We start from the raw sequence: 17,996 nt of genomic DNA, 5'->3' as shown, positions 1-17,996 counted from the left end.
AGATATTCATTCATAGTGTTTAGTAATGCTGCTTGTAGCTTAATTCCTGGTATATTGCACCAGCAGCCTCCATTTAATTTTTTATTATTTGTTGTTATATCTATTAAATACACATTTCTGGCCTGGAGTCACTGCCTTTGTTTCCAGTGTCATTCCATGTTCATTCATGGTTGTTATTTGTACTCATGCATTTGCAAAAAAGCCATGAAATTATTTACACAGGGACAAAGCAAAGAAAACTGACTGCAGGTTGACTAACAGGAGCAATGGAGTTCGAGTTGCAGCATCGCAGCACATCCGTACTGGGACAGCAAAAGGTAAGGTGCTTTTTCCAAAGCTGTTAGTAAGAAACAGAACTTGCAGCTGATTTATTTGAGGCCTTCTGTAAAGGGGAAAGCACAAGTCTGAAAAATGTTCTGGTGTAAGTTGGTATATTGGCAGCCTAATTTGTGCTCTGACTTGCTGTGTAGAACGCACTAGACTCAGTCTTCTGTATCCAATTGCTTGGAGTGTGTCTCTTCATGCATAGGTGGCAAAATACTTGTCAAGTCTGCATAAGTCAGCTGATGGGGTGAAGTAATTGCAGAAACAGCTACTGTTGGGCTACTTCCATATGAAATTCAGCAGTCTGAGTGTGTGGACATGGAGCATCTTGCCATTAGTGTGCTCTTTGTAGCCTACTAGTTTGTCCATCTGTTGCGCAATGGCCCACAAGAAACCTGTCTAAAACCTATGGTGTGAACCATTGATGAACTGTAGTGTTTATATCAGGTGACCACTGAGCTACCACACAGAACTCTGTATGCTGCCCTAGCAGGGTCATCAGTTTAGAGTAATCCTAAATGGAGTGTCTAGGCCAGGACTTGTGTACATCAGTCAGTTGTAAGAAAAACTTATATTTGTGTTCCTTTAGTAAACTGAGTCTTCAAGCTTTATTACAAATTTCTGTAGTCTGTGCTAGTCATTGACTTCGCCATCTTGATGTTTTCTAAATTCCCGCTATCAGTTGTGACCTTGCCTGTCTTACATGTAGTTCTTGTGACGGAAGGTTGACAAAGAGTTCGCCTTTTTTTACGCCACCTAATTGGCCTAAGTGTTGAAAAGGACTCTTAAAAGTGCCTTGTCTTTCTGTTGCTTCCATTTGTGATACAATCTTGATTAAGCTTTCCATCTTTTTTCTCACTGCTTCTCACCTTGGAGAGTTCCAGCTAGGTCCAGTTCAGAATTATTGCTGTGTTTTATGGGCAGGTGTTTTTACCTTTTACAAACAGCTTTGAGTAAAACTTCTAAGAACTCACTGTTCACAAACTTAGCAAGACTAGAACCATTTTGGAAAGCTATAGTTAAGGGCCGTTAAATAGAAAACATTACAGCAGAGCTGTGCTGCATGCATTTCTGATTGATTACTGTTTTTGTTGTCAGGCAAAACGCACTGAGTTTTATGAACTGACAATGACTTTAGGAGGTGATGCAATGGTGGGTAAGGGGAGACCTTATCAGTCTGTACAGCCACCTCAAAGGAAGCTGTAGCCAGGTGGGGATCAGTCTCTTCTCCCAGGCAAACAGCAACAGGACAAGAGGACACAGACCTAAGCTGTGCCAGGGGTAGTTTAGGCTAGACATTAGAAAAAAACGAATCACAGAAAGAATGACAGGGCATTGGAATGGGCTGCCCAGGGAAGTGGTGGAAAGGTGAAAACCATCCTTGGATGTGTTTTGAAAAAGACTGGATATGTGGCATTTGGTATCATGGTTTAGATGGTGTTAGGCATAGGTTGCACTTGATGATCTCAGAAGTATTTTCCAAACCAGCTGATTTTCTGATTCTGCAAAGTTAGTAGGGAATGCTTTTCCATAGGAGTTCTGTTTGCTCACTGCCCACCACTCTACAGATGTGAGACTGCCTCCTGTGAAATGGTTGGCCGGTTCAAAAAGAAGCTGTAACCTACAGAGGCTGTTAGCCATTGAATCCTGCTCAAAGACAAGCTTTCAACCCACATATAAACATCAAACTGTCTTTTGAGATACTTATTGGAGAAATAGTCTATGGGGAAAAATAACAATCTGAATCTCTGCCTAGGTTTATATATCCAGGCTTGGTTTGAAATGCCCTATTTTGAGTCTGTAATTCTTAACTACATCATGTTTTCTTTCATTTTTAACTCCCTATTTTGAGCTTGTCTGAAGCATTAGTTAGTTACAATAGTAACTTTTAAGACTGGATACTTTGTGATTATCACTTTACACTCTAGGTCTTAGTGATCCCTGGTTCACACTGAGGCTCCAGTTTATATTAGATGCTCAAAGTACTTCTTAAAATAATTTAAGCAATTATGGGTTTAATACAGGAAATTATTTCAAGAACTGAAGCATTAAGGCAACTTTTTGGTGAGCCATCCCAACCTGTTAAACTTCTGGTAGCAATAAAAAATGGAGGAAAATTATTTTATTTATAAATTATTATAATAATTAGTGGTCTAATTTTTGTCCTGAGGTTTTGCTAACCAAGGTTTTGTGGGCTGGGGTTTCCAGCTTGTGTTTGTCATAGATTCTGAGAGAGGGTGCGTTTGTCATTTTTCTTCCCCTCTGAGGCTGTACTTGAAAGCCAAACCATAGTAGCTACCCACCCTGAAAGGTGGTTTCCAGCAAAAGTGTGTCCCATGATCCATTCAGAATTTAGAAAACAGTTAACCACTTTTTCAGTTCACCTCTTTTTCTTTAAACAGGATTTGTTGATAGAGTTTGGTTAAAGCCTGTTCTAGAAGAGTGAGTTGTGAAGTGGTGCATTGTTTTGCTGTGTCCTGCTGAGTTAGCTTCCTGCCTGTGCTGGTGTCACTGAGGAGTGCTGCGGCTCTGCCAGTGGAAATGCTGGATCGCTACTGTTCAGAGGAAATCAGTGTTGTACTGCAGTCCAGCATAAACATCACAGGAATCATTCAGGATCATCATTCTTTTCACTGCTATGCATAAATACGAATTTTCAGTATCATCTTTTTTAACACCAAGGATTCACTCATCACAAATTTAGGGAAGAGACCAGTCCTGAGTGCTGGGAATGGAAGTGATAGGAATACAGGGGACAGATGCAATTAAGTAGAAACAGGCAAAAATCTCAACTAGTGGGAAATGTGAGAAAACCAAAATAACCTCACTTCCATACACTGAGATCTGACAACTTTTATTTGTAGATCTGAATTTGGATGCTGGATCTGGTCATGATACGTGTGGAGAAACATCGTCTGAAAGTTACAGCTCTCCTTCTAGTCCACGACATGATGGGCGGGAAAGCTTTGATAGTGAAGAGGAAAAAGACAGAGGTTGTATTTATGGAGAGTGTGCATGAATGCCTTTATTCCCAGACTAATCTCTTTATTGCATTTATTTTAGTTCATATTTTAGTTTGATTAGGTACTTTGTTTTCTGAACTAGCCACAGAATACATTTTTCTTTGTGGATTTCATGACTGGGCATTTTGAGGGCTTCTAGCACTGTTTTAATACCACTGAGTTCTAGGTTACTAAACATACGTCATAATTGTTTGGCCTCCGTGATATAGCTCTCTTGAGAAATTTCCACAGTACAATAATGTGGAAAACTTTGGCCTGAAAGGGGCTGGGTTTGTATGAAATTATGGGTGGCATGTCCAGGAGCTCCATCTTTTTGTACTGACAATTTGCCACTCCTTCCAAATTTAAATAATCTCTGTTAATATCTTTCTAGACAGATGCAAATTCCTAATTCATTCTGTGTCCTACTCTTTACATTTGCAGATGTGCACGAGTCAAAGATACAGTAGCTAGTTGGGCAGGGAGATATAGACAAGTCATGAAGATGGACCTAGCTTAATTTGGATGAATGAGAAGAATCTCGAAGTTGTCACAGTTTGGGAAGACATAACTATCATTCATGTCATCAAATTTGATAGGTCTTATATGGGTAAATGGGTCCAGGGCATGATTCTCTGTTGCTTGAGGTTCATTCTTGTGACTGACAAATGCTTTTGTCCCCACAGATACAGACAGCAATTCTGAGGACTCTGGGAATCAAAATACAACCAGGTTTACAGGCTACAGTGCTGTCAGTTCATCAAATACGAACAAATCATCTGCTCAGATCTCTTCAGTGAATAATGAAAATGGGAGCCTTTCAGAAGATCCTTTGAATGCAAAGTTTCAACATATTTCCTTCATGCCTGCCTTACACTGTGTGATGCACAGCGCTGCCCAAAAGCCTGAAGCAGTTGTCCCGCCACCCATATCTGCAGATGGTAAAACCATGGGAATGCTGGTTACCGCACCTGTCGCTGTCTCGCCGGTGAGAGAGGCTGCGAATTCCCCTCCTGCGGGAATGGGCCCGGTGACCTCTGGTGACCCTGAGAAACGCCTTGAGCTCATGGCTTCCCCTTTGCCAGTCCCATCCTCTTTCCTTCCACATTCTGTCCAGCCTGGTAGCCCTGCTTTGCATTTGGCAATACATAGGTTGAAAATCCCCTCTCCACAGGGATCATCAGAAAGTTGCACAGTTAATGGACCACAGCAGCCGACAGGAAACTTAAGTATTGGATCACCAAATACTGCCTTTATCCCAGTCCACAATCCAGGTAGTTTCCCAGGATCCCCAGTTCCTACTACAGATCCCATCACAAAACCTGCATCCCAGGTGGTAGGACTGAATCAAATGGTGCCTCACATTGAGGGAAACCCAGGAGCAATCCCTCAGCCTGCCAATCTCAAGGTAGTTCTTCCAGCAGCTGGTCTCTCCACAGCAGCACCACCACCTCCACCAGCTTCGTATGCTTTGCCAGGCAGCCCTCACGCTACCAGCGTGTTGCCCAACCAGAATACAAACGTGCTGAGCACTGGAGCAACTTCCTCACCTCCTCAGTCCGCTGGCCTCGGTGTTGGTCAGGTCCAGTCCACTGTTCCTCCTGCAATCCCGACACACACGCCAGGCCCTGCCCCCAGCCCGAGCCCCGCTCTAACACACAGCACTGCACAGAGTGACAGCACATCCTACATAAACGCTGTTGGGAATAATAACACTAACGGGACAATGTTACCTCCGCAGCAGCTGGGATCTGGCCCTTGTGGTTCTTGTGGACGTAGGTGTAGCTGTGGGACCAATGGCAGCCTTCAGATTAATAGCTATTTTTATCATAACCCACTTCATGGACAAGTCTACAGAGTTCCATCTTTCTTCACTCTGCCATCACTTTGCAATGGCAGCTACCTCAACCAAGCACATCAAAGCAATGGAACACAACTTCCGTTCTTCCTGCCTCAGTCTCCGTATGCAAACGGGCTTATGCATGACCCAGTGATGGGAAGCCAAGCCAACTATGGTATGCAGCAGATGGCAGGATTTGGGAGGTTCTATCCTGTATATCCAGCACCTAACGTAGTTGCCAACACGAATGGGTCGGGACCCAAGAAGAATGGGAACGTTTCATGTTACAATTGTGGTGTAAGTGGACACTATGCGCAGGACTGTAAGCAGTCATCCATGGAGGCCAGTCAACAAGGTAATCATGATAACTCCCAGAGGACTTGCTTTTGAGTTTGGTAGTTTCTCTTTACCTTTCTGAATGTGCTGTTTCTGGTCTTGCAGAAAGGTGTGCGTGTGTATGTTTCGTGTAAATGGTTGTGCACTAGTGACCTGCTCTAAAACTGCAAAGTATCCTATCTCTGCCTGAAAATCTTGTAGAACAGTGCGAGGGAACGGGGCTCACAGTGTGAAGTTAAAAATGGGTTCAGAGCTGGAAAGTAAAATGATACCAGTCCTAAATTGTCATTGTTTTTTCACTGGTTTGGTTTTGGCATTATGTCGAGACTTGCATGTTGTTTCAATTTTCCCATTCCCATTCAATGGGGTGCTTTTTGAGGGAATTCATTGGCAAAAAGAAATCAATTGTTGTTTATGATATGACCTTGAATTCCTTAAACTTCTGAGAATTGAAAGAAAAACCAATAGACTGGCCATTTGATATTTAGCATTTTTTAGGGCTTACCTTTGCACAATCAGCCATCCTTCTGTGCCCCGTCATGCAATACGTTTAACTTTTCGGACAAGTTGCAGCAAAAAGGCAGAAACTGGTTGGAGCTAAATATAAAAGGAATAGCTCCCATTTCTCTCTCCGTCCAGAAGAATGGGGAAAATGCAGGGTTTGCATCAAGCACAATATATTTTTGATTCTTGCCCTTGTTCCCATTCTGACTTTAGTAGTTTGATTGGACCGGAACAGGAAAGATGAACCTTGAGGGGACCATCTTTTCATTTTTCCAGTAGAGCTCAAGTACTATATCTACACTCTATCTTTTTTTAAAACTTACAGTTCTAGCAAGAGGATGAAAGAAAATAGGATAAAGTCTGAGGACCTACTTTAAAAGGACTGGAGGATGATAGTGCCTTTTGAAGAGCATGTCCATTTTGATACCTTGTAGTGGTTTTGTAATCCATTTTAATTGTGAGCAGTGACTTAGTAGTTCTCTTTCCTGTTTTAGGCACTTACAGACTGAGATACGCACCTCCCCCTCCCCCTTCCAATGATACCTTGGATTCTGCAGACTGAAACAAGTAAACATTGCCTACTTAAAGTGAAGCTTGGGAAATTGGGGGAAGGTGTGTGTGGGAGGGGGAGGTTGGTCTTGTGTTTTGGGACATTCCCGGTTTTATATTCTTTTGGAATTTTTCATTGCTTTTGCACCTCTGTTCCGTACAAAAGAAGAAGGCTGAGTCCCTGGTCTCCTCCTGGTTCTACAAGAGGCTTGCGTAATGCATGTAATTCACACACACAGCCAAACAATCAGACAGAGCATTCGAACCATGCTTTTGCACTGAAGACTTGAGACATGTGCAATGTTTACTGCAGTTTTAAAAAAATTCCTCTGACCTCTGACATCACTGGTGGAGCAGTCACATGGTGAAAGAAGAAACTTGGTCATGTTCCCCACCACAATCTTCTTCCCTCCCTCCCTGTTCCCCTTATGCTGCTGTTTTCTTTACTTTCCTTGGTTGTCCACATGGATTCATTGGACTTACATGAGTGTTTAGCAGTTCATACAGACCCTGCCCGTACTCTAAATTTAATGCTCATGAATTGAGAGGAGATGTTCAAACATCCTATTAGCAGAGTCCAAAGGAAAACATGACAGTGTATGTGTACTATACCTGATAATAATACTGATCCGCAGCACTCGAGGGGCCCAAACAAATGAAAATACATAGAGCAGGAAGGGGCTGAAACTGTGTGGACTGGAACAAATTTAGAACAATGAACGAGCTTAAATTGACAGATTTTTCTTCCCTTGTAGCTTTTTAGCCTGTATGTTCAGCAACAAAGGTGAAAAAATGGTATGAATGTTGTACTCAGTGTGTTTGCATTTGTAATGAAAGTTGACAGCATTTTTTCCTTTTTTAAAGCTATTCTACATCGTGTCAACACAGAATGAACATTACTTGATTGAATATTTTTTTCCTAAACTATTACAGTGTTGCATTGTACTTAGAATGTAAATGTTTTATTTCAAACTGAACAAAAGCTATGGTTTTCTACAAAATAGTCAGGTATTAGTATTAGAACCTGTCTACCAAATAGGAAAGTCACTATTTTATAACAATTTACCACTATGCGTAATTACGGTATAATGTGAAAGACTGAAATGAGTGTTAAGATGGTATTAAACATGTCAGTATCATGAGTAAGTAAGTTTAATGCTGCTGTATTTTTTATTTTATTTTTAAAAGCCAATATATGTACTAAATTGCTTCCAGGTAATATTTGATTTCCTAAAGTGCACTGAGGTTATCTGGAAGACTAGTGTGTTTTTTGACTGCTGCATTCAACACCGATGAACAACTACCACTGTATATCCATAAGGTTTGGCATTCCTCACAGTTCATGGCAGAAATGTTTTTTTCTTAAAATCAGACCCAGTGTCCAGTAGAGGGATGAAATAAAAATCAATCTTTGGTTCAGCTGTCTAATAAATTGCTAAACAAACAAAAAACTTGAAGAAAAAAAAAGCTTGATTACTACATTTCTTCATAGATAGCATTTATATTTATAGCACCAGTGTACATTTTGAAACTTTTTTCTTGGAGGGGGGGGGGGGAAGGGGAGGGAGGTAGATGAAAGCTTTAATTTAAAAAAAAAAAAAGTTTAAGTAGTAAATGAAAATTATTTTGATTAAAATTTTTATTTGATCTGGGTATTTTTGGACCACTTGAAATGATTGAACTGTGTTTGAGTTGAAGTGAGGGTGTTAAACCACCAATGGACTTGTATTGTGAATTACCTGCCAGTTGTACTTTATGGAACTTATTTTATGATTTAAAATACTGTACTGTAAATAGGAGGTATGTTACCTTCTCTTTATTTGTATGTTTACCATATACTTTGATATTTGAAATGTACTGGAAAGGTCACTTATATTTCTAGAAGAGATTGGATTTTATGCAACCTTTTTCCTTGAATTAACAGCAATAAAAAAAAAGAAAAAAAAGTACCTGTGTGAGTGTATTGTCCTTTATCACCGAGAACGATGAATCACTGCTGCTGGGTGTAGGGATGGGATGATGGAGGTTTTGGCAAGCTACCATTTTGGGTGGAATTTGTCACTTTTGAGACAAAGCCAAGAGTATTTGACTTAACTGACGTCAGTCTTGTGTCTGAAGTCAAGATATTATATCTTGATTTAAACTTCTTTAAGATATAGGAAATCTCCTGGTTAGAAACAGGTTGCCCTTGTGTGACAGGCCTAGGACTTGGACCTCATCCCTTTCAGATCAGATAAGCCTATCCTAACCTGATGGCTCCTGGATTTGGGCTAAAATCCAGGTTAAATGTGCTTTTTTGTTGTTGTTTTACTGCATGCAAATAATGTGTGTCCTAGTCCTGTAGTGAAAAAAAAAAAGTGAGACCTTTAGTGAAAAGTGAGATCTGTAGTGAAAAGAAAGTGAGATCTTCTATTTCTAAAATAAATGGAAGGGTGCCAGGAGTTGCCAGGAGTAGGAAAGAAGCTTGGAAAAATTTGCCTGATCAGGGCAGTGGAAGGGTCTGCTAGGAATGCAGTGTCTGGATGTGCTCAGGTTGTGCTTAGGAAGAGAAGAGTACTGAGGACTCTGATCTCACTCTGCTGTAAGGAGAACTTCTAATTCCTACTACTTGGCTGCAGTTTATCCATGGAGCCAAGTCCCACAGACCACCTTGGATTTTTATCCTCGATTTTTTTATCCCCTTGGATTTTTTTATTCCAGAACAACCTACTTCTGGAGATACCAGTGCAGGTGATGAGGAGGCTGAAAGTTGCCCATAACCCCAACCTTCCTGGCAATTCCTATAATCACGGTGGGGTATTGACCCCAGGAGTCACACAGACACCATCACACAGTTTCCATTACTGCAAGTGGCCCATGTTCCTTCCCTGGACTCCAGGGAGCACAAATACCTGTCCAAGGAGTTTGTAAAAGGTGATACTACTCTGAAAATGCCATCTCCTGCTTTCAGTGCCATCTTGAGTTGCTGGTACACTCCTTTGTCTCCATACTGCAAGCAGCCCTGCCTTTGACAGATCATGGCTGGACTCAGAAGTGTGAAAATACATTCCGTGTGGCAGAGCAAACAGCAGAAACACCTCACACTTGTGGTGCTTGATTTGCTGGAGAGCTGACAGCACTCGTGCCTGACTGTCCTCTCTTCTCTGGCTGCAGCACTGCTGTCTGTGCAATCAGGTTTCACTCCAGCTGCAGCTGCAGAGATTCTCCCTCCCGCAGAGTGGCTTGGAAGCTGCTGAATGCCCGAAAGATAAATGAGAAGACCCACTAGTTGGCTGGCCTGAGCAGCTATCCAGGCTGTCCAGGAGTCACTCCTGAGTACTGTGCTGCTCCTGGTTTGCAGTGCTGCTCTGGATTGGAACCATTTGGTCCCTAAAGCTGGAAGAAAAAAAATGAATAATGAGGCAGGCCTGGGGAGGATGGGAAGGAGGGAGCACAAGGGAGTGTGATGATGCCCCTTGCTGTGGCTGAACGGATGGCCTCATTTTCCCAGCTGAGTGACCTTTGGATGGTGGGGATGGCCTAGTGTCTGGGTCTTGACTTAGCTGGTACTGCTGGAGAGGTGAAGGAACAGAGCATCTCTGTGTTCTGCCAAGGCAGAGGGAGAAGTAAAAAGGTGGGGAAAGGTACATTGAGAACTGCAGAACTTGGCCAGTGCCAAGCTACTTCAGTTTTAGAGAGATGGAAGTACTCTTGTAGTTTGTTTCAGCTTTGCTCATGGTGTGAGCCTCTGGAGGTGTGCTGGACTGGGCCTCCTGAGGCTGCTCTCCTGAAATAAGTTTGCCTAAATTCTGCACACAGGAAAAACAGAGTTTCCTGCTCAGGGCTGGTGACTGCAGCTGCTGGAATCGGGCACAATAGATATAATGGCCACATGGACTGCCCTTGTGCTTGGGGGAAAGAAGAGGGGTCCTAAAGGTGCAGTTGTGTGTTTATACTACAGCTCAAGTGCTGTCTCAGTTTTGTGGAACCAACATATAGCCCTGTGCTCCTCGTGTGAGGGAGGAAGGAAAAGCACATCTTAGAGCTGGAGCACTTTGCCTCTCTGCCCATGGCTGCATTCCTTGACCACTGATCTGAGTAGAGAAGCAGGGTTCTCATTTTGGACCAGCTTTTGAGCTGACAGCAGCAGACAGAGCCAAATTAAACTGTGCATGTGGTAGATTAGAGATCAGAATGTATGAACACCTGTATTTGGTCCAGCTGAAAGGCCACCTATGCCTGCAGCCTCTCCCCAGCACTGATCAGTAGCAGATATTTCAGAATAAAGTACTTCTAATACAAAGAAGAGAAGGACTAGTGATGATTATTGCAAACGTTGCTTAGCAAAATAACGTGTGTCAGATTCATCCTCACAATAGGTGGCAGCATAACTCCACCAGTGGAATATATGGGAACTTTTGAGGTACCACTTAAGATCACAGAAATCACAGAATTTTCCACATTGGAAGGGCTTCACAAGGATCGAGTCCAGCTCTTAAGTAATCAAACCCATAACCTTGGTATTATTGGCACCATATTTTAGCAACTGAGGTTATCTCAGATGCTTCAGTTTAATTTGGTTTCAGCATCCTCATGCCATCTAAGTAAGCTTTGACTTGTGATCCTGTAATGCTCGTTTCTGCTGAGTTTTCTCGTGTTTATGTATTTTCTCACACGATGAGCATACTATTGTTACCTCTCGAAAAAATAAGAATGGTAACTGTGTGGCCAGCAGGTTGAGGGAGGTGATTCTCCCCCTCTACTCTATGGTGAGATCCCAGCTGGAGTACTGTCCAGCTCTGGGTCAGCTCCCTAACTTAAAAAGGATGTGGACTTTGAGTCCAGAGAAGGTTCATGAAAAATTATTAGAGGGCTGGAGCGCCTCTCCTGTGAGGAAAAGCTGGAAAGCTGAGAGTGTTCAGCCTGGAGAAAAGAAGGCTCTGGAGAGACCTTATTGTGGCCTCTGATACTTCAAGGATGCCTAACCAGGAAGGTGGTTTTAAACTAAAAGGAGGATGGTTTAGAATAGGAAGAAATTCTTTACTCTCTGGGTGGTAAAACACTGGCATGGGATGCCCAGAGAGGAGGTAGGTGCCCCATCCCAGGAAACATTCAGAGTCAGGTTGGGTAGGGCTCTGAGCAGTCTGATCTAGTGGAAGGTGTTCCTACTCATGACAGAGAAGTTGGAATAGATGACCTTGAAAGGTCCCTGCCAACCCAAACCAGAGCTAGAATAGCCCAGGTGTCATAAGGAATATTGAAGACCCAGAGAATTGCAGCTGGATATGGAAGCTGTGTCTTAAGAACTATTGAGGATTAAAATTATTCTAGAATCTTGCATTCATACAATGAAAATTGCTTTCTGAGCACTCTGAAGGTTTGGGGGTATTTTTTGTTTGTTTGGGGGTTTTTTGTTTGTTTTTTTTTTTTTTTTTTTTTTTTTTTTTTGTTTGTTTGTTTGTTTGTTTTTTTTGTTTTTCTGGGAGTAATTCCTGAGGCAGTCTGGTTATCTTTGAGGGTAATGTCTTACCTCTCTCTACTTAGCCTGAAGGTCCACAGATCAGACATTATCTGGAATATCTCATGCTCAGGAACAGTTTGCCCTTGAGACAGAACATAATAAAACTATTATTTTTAATATTGATATGTGTTCCCTGACTGGTGTACAGGGTCATTGTTACATGAATGAGTCAATAGCACAAGGTACAAAGGCAGAGGCTGAAAAAAGTGCTGAACTTGGAAAGCTGTATCTTAACCACTTGTGCATTTATCTTAGAACTTTTCTCTGATCTAAAATGTCCATTTTTACTGACTTTTAAAGTATGCTTTTATCCTGAGGCAGAGGATGTTGAGGAACTGCTTAGGAACTTCTTTAAAAAATATGGGATACATAATAAAATATAATTTATATAATCAAACATTACATTGAAATAGTCTTTTACATCATTTGTAGTTTGATGCCATTTCAACATCTTCAGATTTTTTTCTTGTTTTTACCAAAAATAAGATATGAAACTGATGGCATGTCTAGGCTGAGTAAATATAATGTCATAAAAATAATTGTGTTGCTATCAGAATGCTCCTTTCCTTTCTTTAAAATGTTTTTTTACAGGATATGCACATGCCTCAGCAAAAGAGCAGACAGCTTAGCAGTCTCAAGATTTCTGGATGAAAGCATCATGGGACTTATTTTAATTGCTCCTTTAAGACCAGACTGGCTCTGAGGTACATCTTGCCAAGGCCTCCTGGGTATTTCAAACCAGGCATGTAAATCCTGGCCTCTGTCAGTGTACAAAATAAAGATCACAGATGAAAAGAGCAGTAACATGAGGAGAGGAGAGCAGGGGAAAGCAACAGCAGCACCAAAAAAAATAGGAACAGGCATTGGGGAGAGACAATTTCCACACATCACTTGATTTCTTACCACAGCTCAGATCAATTTCATAGCACAGAACTTCAAAGAGCAACTGCATCAGTTTGGTACAAAACCAGCTGAATTCTGCATGTCACCACAGTGCAGATGGCCAGATGAGACACATGACAGAGGAGATGAGCCCTTCCAGCAGTCTGCACAGGGCTGAGCTATGTGGGCATGGGACAGACTAGAACAATACATTCAAAACCTTATGATGTGTTCATAATTGCTTTGGCTACACAGAGCTAGCTAAGACACTCAGAAGAGTGTTGTCTCCCTTTGATTTTTTTTTCCACTTCTCATTTATGTTTGCTGGGGTTTTTTTTCATCTCACTTTTGCCCTGGTTAGCCTTTCTAAGTCTCTTACCCATTTGTGCTAAAGCCATGCACATGATGAAGGTGGCAGAGACTGTAATGTTAGGGTTCATGGCTTAAACATTGTTATGAAGGACGTGGAGGGCTACTTGAAATGCTTTAATCTGTGATAGGGAATCTCCCAAATGATAGTACAACTTGCTAATTCAAAATAAAAATAACCAGTGCAAGAGGGTAGCTATCAGAGTCTGAGCCTGTGCCAGTGCCTGCCGTTGCAAATGCAGCTAAATGGGAGCTGGGACTTTGCACTGCACACTGAAAATACATTTTTCTTCCTTGCTGAGGAAGGATATCTCATTTCTAGCATGTTCTTAGTTGGAAGAGGCAAAGAACAGGATGTTAATTCAGAGTTAAACAGGAAAGCAAATGTGCTTGGATACTCTACAGCTAAAGCTTGATTCCCAAAGGCTGTCATGCCTCCAGCACCACTGGGGAGAGCAGCTGCCCTGAGGTGACAAAGCTGCCACTTTGTCCAAGCCAGAGATGTCTAGCCAAGCTGCTGGAGACTAACAGCAGCATTTTCCTAAGTTTAGTTCTTGACTGTGGAATATGATAATGCTTTTATTGCCATCTGTTGCCAGCAGGTTCCTAATGCTGGTGCCTGTGTGGGACTGCTGGTGGGCGGTGCTGTGCTTCACTGCCCAGGGCAGACTGGCAGGAGCAGGGCACTCATGCCCTGACCAGCACTCTGCCCTTGGGCTCAGCATACAGGGACTGCTGCCCAAAACCTGGCAGGGAGCTTGAAGGATGCTGATGTGCCATTTCTGAAGCTTTTTCAGGCACCTGTGTGAGCCCTGTTTTCATTTGCACCAACAGCCCCATCAGCAAAGACAAGAGGAGCAGGAGGTGTTGAGGCCCCGTCAGCAGGGACCGCCCTGTGGCTTGCAGGATACATCTCAACCTGCATTTAGCTGGTGACCTGCCCTCACTTTCGGGCTCTTTCCAGAGCACCTGGGACGCCATCGGGCAGGAGGATGCCACCTCCTGGCCAGTGGCAGTGACATGCACAGCACTTGAGAGCAGGTTTTGACTTGCACAGGGGTGGGGGGTGAGCATCCTGCGGGCAGAGGGGTGGGAGCTGTGATCAGGAGCCACCGGGGGACCACGACTGCTTGCTGGTGCTCCGTGCTACAGAAGCTTCATTTACAAACTTCATTTGTTTCTGGTTTTGGATCCATGTTAAAAGTACCTAGCCAGTGGTGTTGTTGCACACAAGTAGAGCCTGGGCTGGGATGCAGTAGGGTGAAGCCAGCCTAACATTTCCAATGGTGTGTAAAGGCAGAGCGTGGGCTCCTAGAAAGTTTAACCATTTATTTGGGCCCTTACTTTCTTAATTGCCAAACAATGCCTTCTTGATTAATGCCCTAAAGTTTCATCTTTCAGTGCACATCTTTAACCAGTTTTAGACAACTTCCATATTCAAAAGACTTTAGTGCTTCAGGCTTTCTCACTCAGAGGGAAGGCGATGGGAGCCCTCTCCCCTCCCCACTGGGTGTTGTCACTCACCCTGTATTTTTCAGCCTTTTTTTTTTGTTTGGAAATGTATCTAGTTTCCTTCTGAGCGCTTTAAAGCTCCTTACTTCAATGACAGACATGTGTAACACATTCCATATGCTCTCTTCCCTTTGGTCCACGAGCTCTTCCCGTCTGTCTCTGATGGAGGGACATGCCAGGCTCCTCCTGTTGCCACTTAAAAGCTGGGAAGCTCCCTTGGTTCTTTAATAAAATTAAACAAAATTAATTTTGCTTTAAACGCTCGCGCCGCACACAGCCTCGTTTTGCTCTGCTGAGGTGTTTGCATATTGTGCCGTACTGCTCCATTCATGCCAGGATATTATTTTTACAGCTGGCCGTGCATTTGATAGGGGGAAACGTGAGAGTTGAAAGGCGGCGGAGGGAGGGAGGGAGGGAGGGAGAGAAGGAAGCAGGGAGAGAAGGAGGGAGAGAAGGAGGGAGGGAGGGAGGGATGGGTGGCGGGGAGCCACGGCCGCTGCCTGCGCTGTCCCCGAGCGGGAGCTGCGCTGCACCGGCCGCTGTGCAAGCCGAGCTCCAGCAGGGCGGCTGCTCCACAAAGCAGAGGGGAGAACGAGCCAGAGCTGATACAAAATGCACGGCTGGGCCCTGGGGGCACCGATGGGCCTTAATGGGCCCGCCCAGCCTCCCCCGGGCCCAGCAGCCCCGGTTCAGCTCAGCCAGGGGCGCTGGTGCCGCCCGTGTGCCTCGGCCCGGCTCGGTGCTGGCCAGGCCTGCCCAGGTGGCTCCCAGGGCCGTGGTTTGGGTGCTTCCCTCTCCTGCTGCTCCTGCCCAGACCCTGGGGAGGTCCTTGGGCCTGCCCCATTGCTGCTCTTGGGGCTGGGGCAGTTCATGCACCTGTGTCCATCTGGGGCTGTGGGAAGGCTGGGGGCCCTCTCCCTCACGGGGCAGCCTCGCTGTCCTGCAGCCCCCTGGCAAGCATCTCCTCATCTCGGGTGAGGTCCCTTCTGCAAGGTGCTGTGTTAAAATCCCTCCCAGGCAAGTCATGGTTTCCTTCTTGCGGTCTTGGCTGTGGACTGAAAAAGAGAGGGTGGCAGATAAAGATGGAGGTCACCCAGATTGCAGAGGGCAGAACACACATGGGGAGAGGGAAGAAAAGCTTCAAAGACTCAGACTAAAATGTAGCTAATAGAGTCACTCAGTACTGTTTATTTAAGGCTGGTTCAGGTTCAAATCCAGTCCCAGGTACTCTGGAACTGATTTTGGTCACACAACAAATGGAGAGCCAAAGGAACCTGGCGCTGGTTGGGGCCCTCCAGTGAAGCCCACAGAGCTCTGCAGGCACACTCCCACATGAGTGTTTGTGCAGCAGTGAGGCCATCGAACTGTGCGGTGATGGATTTCACTGCTCACCTGAGACCTATTAAAATAAGGTATTACATCGTGTGCCTGAGGCAGCAGGGACAGGTGAAAGAGGGCAGATTTGGCATCAGACTGCAGTTGCGTTATCAAAGAAAGCAAAATAGATTTCTCTAATTTACAGATACTGTAGTCTCAGCTAAAAACTCACTTGCCTGTGCTTGTTAGCACTCAGTGTCTAAAATGTCACTTTTCCCTCCTTGAGAAAAGGAGCAGCAATAATCCTGTGGTGCTGCCTCACAAATGTGAATGCAAATGCACTGAGTGGTGGTTTGTTTATTTCCAGAGACGTTCTAATCCTACAGGCTCCTTGTTGACAGTCTAGGGCTTTGCCTGCCCTTTGTTTTATCTGTGGAGAGCAGAGTGGTTCTGGCTGGGCTCTCACCAGTGGGGTGTGCAATAGCACCTGTGAGGAACAACCTGGGCTCAGCTGGGCACACTTATCCAAATGAAAAAGGTCATTTTCCCCTTCATCTCAGCTTCCATTGTGCTGCCTCTGTTGGGTCTCATTTAAGTTTTGGCCACAAGCCATACTGTGCTACCACTTCCCATGTTCTTGCTTCACTTCTCTCACAGTGAGGCAATGGGATCAGCCACAAAATCCCTGCTTCCAGGCCTGCTGCTGGGTGAGTTGGACAACACTTTCTCTTCCCTGCTTATGCCATTTTCCTGTGTTTTCCCTTAATTTCATCTCCTTGTGAGTCTCATATGCTGCTGTTTGTCTGCCTCGGTGTGTCCACAATGACCTTGCTCCATCCTTCTGTTTTGGGTTTTGCTGGCTGTAAGTTATTTCACTTTTAATTAGTTTATGTATTTTTGTTCTGTATTGTTTATTGTAGCATCATGTTCTGTTTGGATAATGTCATGTTTTGGCTCAAAGGGCTTTAAAAGCTCAGAAAATGTAGCTGGAGACAAACTCTCTCTCCAGACTGAGTTTCTCCTGAGCATCCAGCAGGTTGCCCTTGTCTTCACAGCCGTGGGGAGCATCAGCTGCAGTGGGGAGCCAGGGCCTGCCTGTGCCCAGGACATGGGGCACTGGGTAGGAGCGTTGCTGTGGTTTCTGTCCCTTGTGGGATTGAAGTGGAAACTCGGGCATAGGCAAGGCTGTCACTTCAGTGGTTCCTGGAGCTGAGTGGGTGGCAGGAGAGTGGCTGAGCTCTAGACTGGAGTGGCACATGGTAGAAGTGCACGTGCATGTTCTGGATCTTTCTGCTGCCCAAAGGCCAAAGCAGGGCTAGACTTGGTTGCCTAGGAGAAGCACAAGGCTTGGACATGAGTACTGGTGGAAATCTCACCCAGCACAGCAGGTGAACCTCAGTGGCTCAGCAGTGCCCTTGTCTTGCTTCCTCTGCCTGGAAACTGCCTTCTTGTCCTCCCTGAGGTGCCTGGGGCATCTGCTTGGGCCACAGGGTTCAGAAGCCACCACCAGCATTAGGGATTGATTATGTCCTTCCCTGCCAGGCTTTTCTCTTTGTTCCATTTTAAACAAAATTACAACATGTGGTTTGAAGGTAGACTGAGAGTGCTTCTCCTTCCCTCTAAAATTTTACATCTTCATGCTGAAGTGACAGCTGAAAAGGGAACAGCAGCAAAAAGCTTCCAGATTAATGTACACAGACAAATCACAAGCCAAGCAACCTTCACTCCTTCCCTGTCTCTGCCTTCAAGGCTTTTGTTTGTATTTCTTAATGTTTCCTGTTCCCTTCCAACTCAGAATATTCTGTGATTCTGCATCTCCAGCAGCTCCCAGTGAATGCTGGTGAGGTGGGAATATTTCTTC

The 17,996-nt window shown here is 44.3% G+C and overlaps 1 protein-coding gene across 1 annotated transcript in view; it reads left to right on the top strand.

The window, feature by feature from the left end:
- The window catches only part of ZCCHC2 (zinc finger CCHC-type containing 2), a 44,141-nt gene extending 35,666 nt beyond the window's left edge, over positions 1 to 8,475 (top strand). Inside the window, exons 11-14 of the mRNA XM_058815030.1 lie at positions 223 to 317; positions 3,189 to 3,317; positions 4,013 to 5,521; positions 6,501 to 8,475. Coding sequence (XP_058671013.1) covers positions 223 to 317; positions 3,189 to 3,317; positions 4,013 to 5,521; positions 6,501 to 6,568 — 1,801 coding nt within the window. The 3' untranslated portion in view covers positions 6,569 to 8,475. The remainder of the gene's footprint in view (positions 1 to 222; positions 318 to 3,188; positions 3,318 to 4,012; positions 5,522 to 6,500) is intronic.
- The last annotated feature ends 9,521 nt before the right edge of the window (positions 8,476 to 17,996 follow it).

This window comes from Ammospiza caudacuta, chromosome 1 (genome assembly GCF_027887145.1).
Source record: "Ammospiza caudacuta isolate bAmmCau1 chromosome 1, bAmmCau1.pri, whole genome shotgun sequence".
NCBI lineage: Eukaryota > Metazoa > Chordata > Aves > Passeriformes > Passerellidae > Ammospiza > Ammospiza caudacuta.
The sequence above is the reverse complement of the archived record's forward strand: the minus strand, read 5'-3'. Positions and strand labels throughout refer to the sequence as shown.